Below are 12225 nucleotides of genomic sequence, written 5' to 3'. Positions count from 1 at the left end.
ATATGGCGCCAACATCATTCATGGGAGATTCTGAACTTACTTATTGCTCTTAAAATTTCCTAGACAGCTCAAATGTTTTGTCTTTTTTCTCCTTGCTGTGTTTTCTTCTCTCCTTTGCTGAAAGCTCTGTTGCATTCAGCGGATGTTTCTCTCCTCCGTAGGGGAAAAACACAGACAGCTGACAGAATAATTAGAATACAAGCCTGTAATTAAAAAAAAGTCAGCTTTTCTTGTCACTCACTGAAGACACTGAAACATAGTCCTTATCTGCCATTCACAGTGTACACTATGTTGATGAATAATGTATCCCGTAGCCATTACAGATGCTCTGGAACGTCGTATACACAGACAGCAGACTACATATCTAATGTAGTATGAATTTGAGTAGGAGTATGAAGATCTGAATAATATAATGTGCTGCATGAAAAGCCCTCGCTGCACTGCCTCGGGGCTGCATTAGGCATTGTGTGAGTGCTAAAGAGACAGTGGTAAGTGGGACTGATAGACGCACACAGTACAGGTCGCAGCTTCTTTTATTTTGAATTCAAACCAAGAGAACAGGGACAAGGATGCACACTGATAAATTACACCAGGTATCGCTACATATCAACTAACGACATCACAATATCTCATAAAAGCGCTCTTGACAACAGATCCAACATTACATAATGAAAAATAACGGTACAGGAACAGAACTCGACTGCAGTTGAAGCCCATCAATAAACGTATTAAATCTCTGTGGAAAATAACAGCGTGGGCAAGAGACGGTGATATGCACGGTGTTTCCTTTCCCATCTGCAACATTGTGTTTAATGGAGCTACAACACTGAAGCAATATGTACGTAACTTGCATGAAAGAATTGTAGATCTGTAAAAACAGAAATAAAAACCTCCTAATAAAAGCTACTACAATGCATACACACACAAAAAAAAACTAGCCTGAGCACACAGTTGTATGTACAGCTTGGGTCACTGGGAGATATCAGGATTTAAAATGTATAACACAGCACATTGACTTGTCACTGTATATGAGCTATCAAACAGCCAAGATGGAAAAATGTATTCGATCAACTCAGGACGTGTTGTAGACGTGGAGCGTGGCGTCAAACCTTCCTCAGACAGTGCAGCTAGAATGTTATGTTTAAAAATGTGTTACAGCAATACAAGACCATACTGACAGTTTTTGGGGTCGGAATATGAAGTGATCTGAGAAAAGGGCCCGTGAATGAAAATACATTAACTACAGTAACACACTTGGGAAAAAAAAAAAAACGACTTCAAACTTCAGAGAATCTCACTAAGAGAAAGCGTGAAATTCTGCATTGACTCGTGCCTTTGTACAAAGATAATCACATACAAATCATCCATACATTACAGTAAAAAATCAACATATCAAGACAGTCAATAAATAATAAATTAGAGGAAGGGATTAAAAACATAGTAACGAGAGAGCAGACTGTTTGTATGTGGGAGTGTGTATCAGCAGACGATGATAATCCCAAAATGGCAAAGGTACAATGGGAAATGCCCCCGAATAAGGAAGTGAGCACATAAATGGGCAGTCTGGGGAAATCAGAATATGACCGAGCATGTGTGTTTTTATGCCTGCATGCATGTTTTCACTCTATACTGGCGTTATACTGTATTTGTATCTGTTGTATGTCTCTTTTATCTATATCTACGAAAAATGTTCACCTACATGTTTGTGTGTGTGCGCCTCTATCTGCCTGTGTCTGTGTTTCTTCATGTCTGCATGTGTTTACAACACCCCTCGGCTAACTCAGTGGCCCTCGCCAGTGGGCGGTTTAGCGTCATGCTGCTGCCCCGCCGCCCCTCCGGGCAGCCAGGGGGTGACAGAGTGCGAGGTGGTCTGCTTGGCCATGCTGTAGTGGCTGATCACTGTGTAGAAACGGCCCCTCGAGTTAGCATCCTGGGCAGCGTAGTAGGCCTCCAGAGACGCTGGGATACACCTCTTGTGCTGCGAGGGAGAGAGAGAAAAATAAATATATATAACAGATGATGGGGGGGGGGGGGGTACTGAGCCTATAATCTGTATTTTTATACATTCCTGTTTTTATTCGAGGGAAAAGGGAAGAAATACAAGAAGCCTTTTACATAACTGAATCTAATCGTATAGCTCTATGCAGGAACATTTGGAGGGGAGGGGACCCACAGGGCATAATACTGTAGTGCATGTGCATATTAGTGTCTTTTGAGTCCATAGAGCATTAGAATGTGCTTTAGTGTGGTCACACATTAATAACCTTTTTTGCAGTTGTGTAGTGTATGTGCCATACTGTGTGAGCGAGTGCAAGTTTTTCTATCTACCCTTTTGTACCCGGTGAACACACATGTGACACTGCTAATAATACCTTTGCAGACTGCAGGCAGAGCCCCTGCTGAGGCCTCTGGGCCTGAAACTAGATTTATTCCACCGTTAAAGACCCGATTTGTCCAGAGACACAGACAAGGTGACCTCTCACAAAGTACAAACTTGAGGAGAGGAGAGGCTGTCTCCGTCACATGCAGCAAAACTTTAAAGATTCAACACTAATACTGTGTATATCTGGAAAGCATATTGTTGGATAAGAATGTCTGTATGAGCCATTTTCTTTTATGACCAAATCCATATAAATTGGGGGTTAGTAATCATAATGTAGACATTATTGTGAAATAGGCAGTAAGTCGAATTTGCATCTAATAGTCGACATGGCTAATGACATATGCGAGCAGCCTCAATAGAGTCTCTTTCTTTGGCTTCTGTGTCAGGGAACAAAAGCCTAAATTACACTTAATTATACTGGTCATAAAAAAATCACTGATATCACTGATTGATGATTGCCTTTCTTATGAGCCTGGTTAGCTTCCTCTAACATGACCTCAGAAATGAGTCAAAGTAGGGCGGGAGTTGAGGCGACTGGGCAATGTGCTCCCCTTTAATTCTTTATTTAGACAGGAAAGACTGTAGAGAGGGAGATGGTGAAGGGCAGAGAGGATTCAGTGCCTTGCACAAGGACACTTAGGTATAGAGGATCTATAAATGTAGAATAGTTGATTGGTCAGTTACTTAAGAAATAAATTTGTGAAATGCGTTTATTCATTTTGCGAACATTGATACCACTCTCATATCTGTCCATTAAATGTAAAGACTGGAGAAGGAGACTGAATGTTAAACACTGGAAACAAGAAAGAAAAACAAGACTAAACAGATACAGGCTCTGTTAAAAAATAACAAAATCCTGCTAGAATCTCCAAAGTTCACTAATTAACTTTCTTTTCCGTGTGTTTCTCATGGTCTACAGTCCAATTTGCAACTTGACCAGATTGTTTCACAAGATTGTTTCGAGATTGCATTTCGGCCAATGCGTTCTGCCTCTTTTGCTCTCCACACGGACTGTTTACCTTCATTCAACCACAGCCTGCTCAAACTTTATTTGTCAATATTACTCGTCTACAAACGGAAACCACAATGCGTAGTTGCAGCTCCACTTTACTCATCCTGTGTAGGCTTACTTTCAACCCTGTGTACTTTCCAGCTGCCCTGTTAACCACCTGACTTTCTCTGAACTGTGAGTAGGTGTGTTGTAACGCTGTAAAATGAAATACTAGCCACTTATGGGTCTTACCTTGTAAATGAATCCATCTGGGCAGGCGTGGTCGTAGGTGAAGGCTTTATAAACCACCAGGAACACGATGCAGGCGAGGAAGGCCAGGGCCAGGATGATGAGAATCGTCACCTGGGGGGGAAGACAAACGCTGGTCATTGTGTGTGTGTGTGTGTGTGTATGCCAGAGCAATAGAGCAGGATTGAGAGTGTGTGTTTTATATATGTGAGGCAGGGTAGGGTTAGACAGTGAAAAAGATGGAGTGTGTGCACTAGTGTGTGTGTGTGTGTGTGTGTAGTCATAATAAATGGTACGGTAGGATGCTGCTGACTGAGGTGAATGGCTCCTCAAGGCAAGGTGTTCCTGTTGAGTTGCGTGATGGATGACTCAGGTTGTGAGAGGGTACCAAGACCTATGCCTCATAGTATAATAGACCCTTCGCACAACACATTTATCATAATAGGAAAAGCACCGGTGCTACTAATGACATGAACAATGGCTCTGTTCTTTTCAAGTGTCCCAGTAAGCCATGACAGCGAGCCAGTGACCCAGCATGCACAATACCACGACCCTGAAACTGAAGCAGATAAATGTAACTCAGCTGTCTTTAAGTCCGTCGTTTAGACCTGTGCTTTTCCTACTCTGACATGTTAAAAAGAACGTCTTCAGTGAAAAAGTCCTATTGCAAATATGATCTTCTCATTAGGTTTCTTAAATAAATAATGTTTAATTAATATGCTTAAAAAGTTTTCAGACGTTCCCTCCTTATTCGATTACAAATGTTCTACAAAAGTAAAAGAGCACTAAAGCTACAACAGACTTGTCTCGGCTTACGTAAAATCTTCTTGTAATCCCAAAAGATATCACCTCCTGTCATGCAGATCGGGAAATTTAGTCATGTGATGTGAGCTTAATATGAAGGACTTCATTATGACAAGCTGTGTCTCCATAAAGACTTACTGAAGTAGGACTGGGCCATAATTAAGTCTGTATCAGGTCTCAGTGGACTAACATCATGACATTACATTCATTTGGCTTTTATCTATAGTTTTTGCATATATACATACTGTATATCTAGAGCATTTGGACATCTTGCTAACTGATTTTATGTTTTATGTCTATATTTATTATTTCAAGCAAATTTTTAATAAAAACTACAAAAGTTATTGCTTTTAATGTGAGGGTTTTGTCTCGTGAAATGCACGACAATGCCATAGCATTGAACATAGATTTGATTGTTTGATCTTAATTTGCATAAATATTTCCCATATTATTATGTACAGTATATAAATGTTAAATTCAGCCCAGCCGGTAATGACAATCCATATGGACTCTGGTGTTGATTATCGTGAGAGTGTAACTGCAATGGAGTTCAGTTGTTGTGTATGTTATTTTTGATTCAGCCTCATGAATCAATCAGTTGTGCCAGTGCACTCAAGCCAACGAGAGAAATCAATTAGCTTCCAGCTGTTTTCTGCGAGAAGCAGAAGAAAGAAAGAAACAAAAGCTCTTCCTTTTCTTCTTGTAAATAGGAAGGTGGCAAACTGATTTGTGGATTGCATTTTTTTGAGATCGCAAGCAGCTTTGAGGCCTTCAAGTGTGCAAATTAAGCCTTTCAATGTCTGGCATGAAGAAAACATATTAGTAAGAAAAAAAGCCGGAACAAACCAAAATGTTCAGGTCAGTTTTCACAACAAGGAACTATGAAATGTTATCAGCAATCCAAATACATCTGCAGTGTGAACAATGCTTAATAGCAGCCAAAAAGCACAGCTAATCTAAAATGATGGAATAACACATTTATTTCTGTGCCCTGTCTCAAATACCTCTGTGTAATTTGAGGTGTAAAATATTCATTTCCCTGGCAGGCTACATAATGGTGTAGATTAACATATAAAAGGATTTATTTCCTCCTACTTTCTCCTTGACATCCTGATTGGGTCCTTCTGAGCGAGCATTTAATTAGAAATATGCAAATCAATTGCAAAGGATAGCTGTGTTTAAAAACGGTACTGTCTGCCAGGTCACAAATGCCGGTGTAGATATGTCTGTTGTGCATGCTTGTATCTGTTTCCCCCACACACCCCAAAATGAAAAGTCGAGTTGAAAAAACATAGAACCTTCCATAATGGATGAATGTTTCTAATTTCCATCCCTGGATTGGGCTTAAAGCCGTTCCCGATTTACTGCTCTATATGATCCGTCACCGTGAGACGTCAGAGCAATTACACATGGGTGTGATCATTAGTCTCCATCAGCGTTATGGGGGTGGACAGGGACACGCAAGCTAAGTGACTGTTTACTTGGTGTCAACTGGGGGACACGACTCTCAGCCTTGGTTGCTGCCGACACTCTCTAAATTACATCTCCCACATCGCACACTGTGATACATTAAAAGAACACATTAAAAGTCACGACAACCCGCCTTTTGGAGCAGAAACAGACGTAGAATGAATGATTAAGACTCACTCTGACCCCCTTTTTGAATTATGAGGCATATGAAACAGCTTATTAAGGAGAGGGATTACTGTAAAGCTCCTAATATCAGGCAGCGAGCAATCAGCGTTTTATTCATGTGGAAACCCAACTTTGCACCACTTTGAAACATGAAACGACGACTTACGTTGCTAATGACTGAAGAGATTTGCTTTTTTGCACAATTAAAATGAAGGAAATTACAACTAAAGCTCAAGTATATTGACACTATCGGTGTTTCTGAGCAGAAGTGCTCATATGAGACATAATGGAGGATAGGAATGGCTCTTACTTTCATCATCATATTTTGATTAATTAATCATTGTGTTTAAATATCTGATTCATGACTAGAACAACTTAAGACACACCGCTGAGCTGCATCTCAAATTAATCTTTCGATTTGGGTAATGTACACTTCTATGTGGCGTATACTGCTACCTCCCCTTAACGACCCCCCCGCCCCCGTTCAGGCAAGAACAAACCCCGCCCTTTGTAGTAGAACTGATCGCTCCAGAATCCCTGTTGATGCAGCCACGGCCATGTGGTGTATAAATCCACTGAAAATCTATCCTGACCTTTCTCCATTATTCATCATCTGGCTGAATCCCGCAGTAAACCAAAGGAGGTTGTCAGGGTAACGCTACCGCTCACGGATGGAGACTCCCTCCGTGCATGAAGTAGATTCATGCGTTTATCTGCCTAGTATGTACTGATGCAATATTCCTCTATGATGAGATAATGCTCTCATACTTCTGATACCTGAATCTGTGCCAACATACTAATAGGATAGAATGAAATACAGTAGAACCCGAAACAATCAAATAATGCGTTCAGTCAATACAAGGCTATAATATCTCCCAGCATGGCAGCTTCTCCCACACACATCAACACCATTTTATTTTCCGTTGAACAGTCGATGGGGCTGTTTTGTCATTAGTGCTCCAGTATGTGCCATCCTACACCACTATCGCCATCAACACAACCATCATCCGGTTTGCTGTGAAACACAGATAACAGACAGACGTTTGTTGTTTCTTGGATGCAGGTAGAAGCACAACATGCTGCTATAATTTGGACTGAGAGCAACATGTCCTTAACAAGAATTGGCTCCATCAGAAAAGATTGGTTTGACTGCATGGCAGGTGACCGTGTCCGCTGGGCTCTATTTGTTTCACTTCCTATAATCCACCCAGGACTGATAGAAAATCTTCTCTTCCACTCTTGCCTCTTTTTTATCCCTATATAAAATAAATATATACAAATTACTGTAAAAGGATATGGACAAAGTTACAGTCCAAGTCAGTCGCAAGATTTGAATTAAACAAAATTGTTTACATATTAATGTCATGAGAGATCACATCCTACTTCCATCCAAGTGGCACCTCAAAGACAACTTAAAATTTGTAAACTGTATTAAAAAATAAAAATGCTTTTTAGAATTTCTTGATGCCCAATTTAATGTCATCTGACCAACAATCAAAAACCTGAAAATGTTCAGTTTTACAGAAGACAAAGATTGCTGGATTCAAACCTGCTAAACCTCCTAAAGACATTTTTTAACATTTTAATATCTTTTGCTAAACTAGTCGCTAGACTAGTATTCCCTGAACTGCATTATATCTTAAAAATGAACATTCAATTGGTTCTAACAATTGTTCCCCGCTATTTTTCTCTGTCAATTGAATTTATTATACTGCATATATTCAAACACATATTTTTCCTGTCCTTTGTTTTTTCATGGCAGTGTGTGCAGCTGTAGACGGTTGTGTGTTATAGAATAAGACAAACAATCACACCGGATAACAACAGATCCAGTAGGATTGTTCCTCTCATCTCTGACTGCAGATTAAGCATCTTCAGTCTACCTATTGTTTATGTTTACCCACATCCTTCAACACACACCACCTGCTTACTTCTAACGCTGCCTCCCTCTGGGTTGTAGAAAATAATTGATTTATAATTGATATTTTCCACAAAATACACTTCCCTTTGATTATTTTATGGCTGTACAGATATGATAAATTCAAAGGCAGTTTCCTTAATGGAAGTTCTTCTTCACAGCCTATTTCACCACCTTTCAACATATGATTTCTTTCCTTTTTTTTAACACCGTGCTATGTTAGAATGCAACACACCGCCCACACTCTCACTGCTGGAACTTGACAGGCCATATGGGGGGGGGGGGGGGGGGGGAGCAGACACCTTCTCATATTCGCTTGAGGAAAAGAGGAGAATATGTAAGTGTGTGCTTGAGCGAGAGAACGGGAAGTTAGGTGTGTGTGACAGGAGAGTGGTGTGAGAGAGGAAAAATGACGCTGATAAAAACAGATAACAGCGTGACAAAGGGAGCCAAGTGAGAAGTAAAGGAGGCAGCTCAATTCCCTAAATTTTCATGGATTCTTTTCTTCTGCTCTACCGTGAAGCCTTGTGCTGACACGTCAAGAAACATGCATAAAAAAAGAGCTGTTAATATAAAATGAGAAAGTTCTTATATTAAACGCATTTTATCTTGGCTGTAATAACCTCTGATGCCTTTAGGCTACGTTTGTTGATTAATGAAATAAATGAACTCGGTGACAGGGTGAGCTAGTGCGGAGAGAAAGCATCCTCTAAAAGGACAAATTAAAAACAGAAGCTTAAAGGTCACTGGTCAGATGGCAGCAAAAGCTTGTCACTGTGAGGTATTACTAACAAAATGACTAGTGCACAAACGCATACGGAACTTTATATATTCCTTGTAAATATAATTTAATTTATACGTTCTTTTATTTTTCTTCCTTTAGTGCTACTTTTATATAGTTTGCTCTATTTTATTATTTAGATTTTACTTTAATTTAAACATTTTCTAAATCTGTTCATACATTTTCTGTGTATGTATTGTGAAGGGGTTTCATTGTGTAATCCTTTATTATATAATGACAATAATACATAAATCCTTGATTAATTTAGGTAATTTGATATTCTAAACTGTTGGTTTGTTTACAGCCTGTTTGACACACTGAGCGTCTTTTCTAAATGGCTTAATTTTAACAACGCTGTTGTGTTTCCACATGTGTATGTTAGCGCAACAGATAAAAACAATGGACAAAACCACACAAAGAGGACAAGTTAAAATGAACTGTTGCTGTTATTCTTTATTCATTCCCTCTGGAACCAACAGTTAGATGGAAATGTGTCCCACTTAAGTGTCATCGAGACACTGAGCCCCCACCTATCCATCACATGTATAAGCGTTTAAGTCAGGGATCAGCTAGCTACATACAAATGTAAATTAAATTTTCTCCGAGGCAATTTTGTAATGATGAATTAATGAAGCGGGTAACCGCATACCTGTTAGGCCAAGTGGTTAGAATCTACAACCGACAAATGAAAGGTCATGCGTTTGATCCCTGCATGTCCTTGAGCAAAACACAGAGCGCCCAGCTACTCTGTGACGGTGCATGGAATATAAATGTGTCGGTTGTGGATAAGGGCATTAGATAACTGGCAACTGGTGCAGTCTGGAACAAGATAGCAGTCATCATTTGGGGTCCAGAAGATATTTCTAGACCTTGTGGGTTTTCAGTGGTGGAATAAGTATTCCGTTTCTTTGAGTAAAAGTACCATAATAACTGTATACAAATAAACATACTGTAGTCCTGCTTTACTTAAATTTTGAAGGCAAACGCTGCACTTTTTCTGAGCACCAGAGTCCCTTTAGTAAACATCTCATTTAACTGGCAGTCTTCCCCGCGCTATCCTGGTTCTGGTTCTCCGTGCTTCCCTTCCCTCCAGTGGACCCAGCAATACCACCTGGGCCTCCAGCAGCGTGGTGTTGGTTCCCAGCGGGGCCCGGCTGAGCAGTGAGGCGAACTCTGCTCCTGGCCGGAGCTGCTGCTGCCGGGCGGAGAGCTCTTCACCTCCTATCGGAGCTCCAAAGTCTGTCCACAGTGGACTCACTTTGGGCCCCCATCAAAGGGTCACAGGGTAAACCTAAGGGGTCATGAGGTGATCAATAAGATCTGTTGTGCAATATTTTTAGCCTGATACAATTAATTAAATTAAAAACATTATGAGACTTTTAGAGGAGAAATCATAAAAATCTGAAAAGGGGCACAAGCCAAAAAGGTTGGGAACCCCTGTTTTCTTAAGCATGAAAAGTATAGTAACTGTTACATAAATGTATTGAAGTAAAAAGTACAATACACCCCTTTTGAAATGCAATGAAGTAGCAGTATAAAGCACAAAATGTAAAGTACACACACCTAAAAATACTACTACCACAGTTCAAGAGAAATAGATTTTTCTAGCGCTGTATGCCAGAAAAGACAGTTTTTTTTTTCATTGATTTTCTTCCAGGAAGATTTTTGCAGGGGTGACTGCAAAAATCTTTGCTCCTAAAGTGTCTTAGTGCAAAGATCTCTTTGTTATTAGTCAGTGGAACAAAGACAACTCTCAAAGCAGGGATCTCTGGGGAGCCAGTACCTCAGAGCGGAGTGTCTGAGATGGGGAAGAGGGATGCCAAGGAGACGTGTACGGGGATTGGGGCTCTCGAGGACTTACTATCTGGTTGAGACGAGCACAGCTACAGTAGTGTGGCAACAAAGTGCAAACACTCCACTGAGGAGATGCATCGCAAATGCCAACCTGACAAAACACAAGATCTTCCTCTGATCTCGGGTCAGCACACAAGAGCACGTCTTGATGCTGTTTTTCTTTGTATGCGAGTGTATTTTGTCATAGATCTACCGTTTTGTATAAAGGTCTCATGCATGCAATAAAGAAACAGCTCCCTCGGCAAAGCTACATCAGGGTGTGTATGTAGAATACACCAGTCTTGGATCACAGAAGTCCAGGATTAAGAAAGATTCGATCATGTTAAAACTTATTTGCCAAATATACAGAAAAAAATACATAAATGCACAAGGTCTGGTATGAACAAATATAATCTCCCTCTGTGTGGTTGTGCACACCCAGAGGTGAATGACTTACAAACACTTTGTACTTGAATGTCCTCTGTAGCCTCCTCCATAAAAGACTTGCTGACTTTCCTTTTAAACCAGGTTGGCACATTGCACTGACTTGCAGTAGCAATCTGAGAGCTCTGCCTCCTAAAAACGGTGTGTTCAAGCTGTAAAGACGATATACCATTCAGAAACCAACTTCTTTAAAAATATTAATCACCCGTGTGACAACTGATTTGTGCAGATCATGAAAAATGTAACATTTCTGATGTAATCACGAAGGATCCATCTGCTCTGATGCTTAGCTGGGAGACAAGAGATTTAAACACTGCACACTAAGAGATAATTGCTGTCTGGTGACTTGGCCTATTTGTCAGAGATCTCTTTACAATCTCAAATAACTGTTTCAGGCCTTTTCTCAGGAATAATGCTTTTTAGAAACATTTAGAGACAACACAAGGTTAGTTGTATAATGACAGGGATGGACTGGAATATTAAAGGAGTTTTGTGGGTGTGTGTGTGTGTGTGTGTGTGTATATATATAGATAGCGTTATTGTAAGGTTTTACGTCCACTGTTTTGCAGTTACAAAAAAAGTCTCTCATATGCACACAGAATTCAATAGTTCAGTGCACAGTGAAACAGTGCATGTTCAGCAGTAGATAGATGCTAATTATGCTAATATATCCCAATTAAGCAAGGTCTCTATGGAGACAAAGCTTCAAAGGTTTTGTCTGAGCATGCTGTCATATTGGTTAGAGGAGAATGTGCTCTTGGGGTATAGACTCAAAATAGCAGGGGGCCTTAAAATGACCAACACTGTCACCAATAAAATGACTTTCCATACAACTAAACTGCACTCTCTATTATGTTTCGAGGGAAACGTATTCACTTCCGGATTACGGTTGCAGTTTGAAACAGTTTAAAACATGGATAACGTTGTAAATTAAAACAATACAAAACGCCAAAAAACCAGAATGCTACAAAACGGCTTCATTTCATTTAGTCAACAAAATCATCAAGTTTAGTAAAAAAGCATCAGGATTCGTCTTAAAATTACTAGAAAACTGAAACAAAACGAAACGCAACAAACGTACTTGGTTATGTAGAGGCAACACATGTGTGATTCAGACAGGATCCACCACCCTGACCTCCTCCCTGTGCAGATTTCTCAGAGCCATTTGAAACTTATTTGTGATAATT

The 12225-nt window shown here is 40.1% G+C and overlaps 1 protein-coding gene across 1 annotated transcript in view; it reads right to left on the bottom strand.

Moving 5' to 3' along the window:
• Positions 1–1780: 1780 nt before the first annotated feature.
• The window catches only part of nsg2 (neuronal vesicle trafficking associated 2), a 36034-nt gene continuing 25589 nt past the window's right edge, over positions 1781–12225 (bottom strand). The window contains exons 3-4 of the mRNA XM_076102508.1: positions 3627–3737; positions 1781–1978 (exon numbers count right to left, since the gene is read on the bottom strand). Coding sequence (XP_075958623.1) covers positions 1781–1978; positions 3627–3737 — 309 coding nt within the window. The remainder of the gene's footprint in view (positions 1979–3626; positions 3738–12225) is intronic.

Source organism: Anarhichas minor, unplaced genomic scaffold, assembly GCF_050575085.1.
Source record: "Anarhichas minor isolate MPS153535 unplaced genomic scaffold, ASM5057508v1 ptg000027l, whole genome shotgun sequence".
Taxonomy (NCBI): Eukaryota; Metazoa; Chordata; class Actinopteri; order Perciformes; family Anarhichadidae; genus Anarhichas; species Anarhichas minor.
This window is presented reverse-complemented; position numbering and strand designations above follow the sequence as displayed.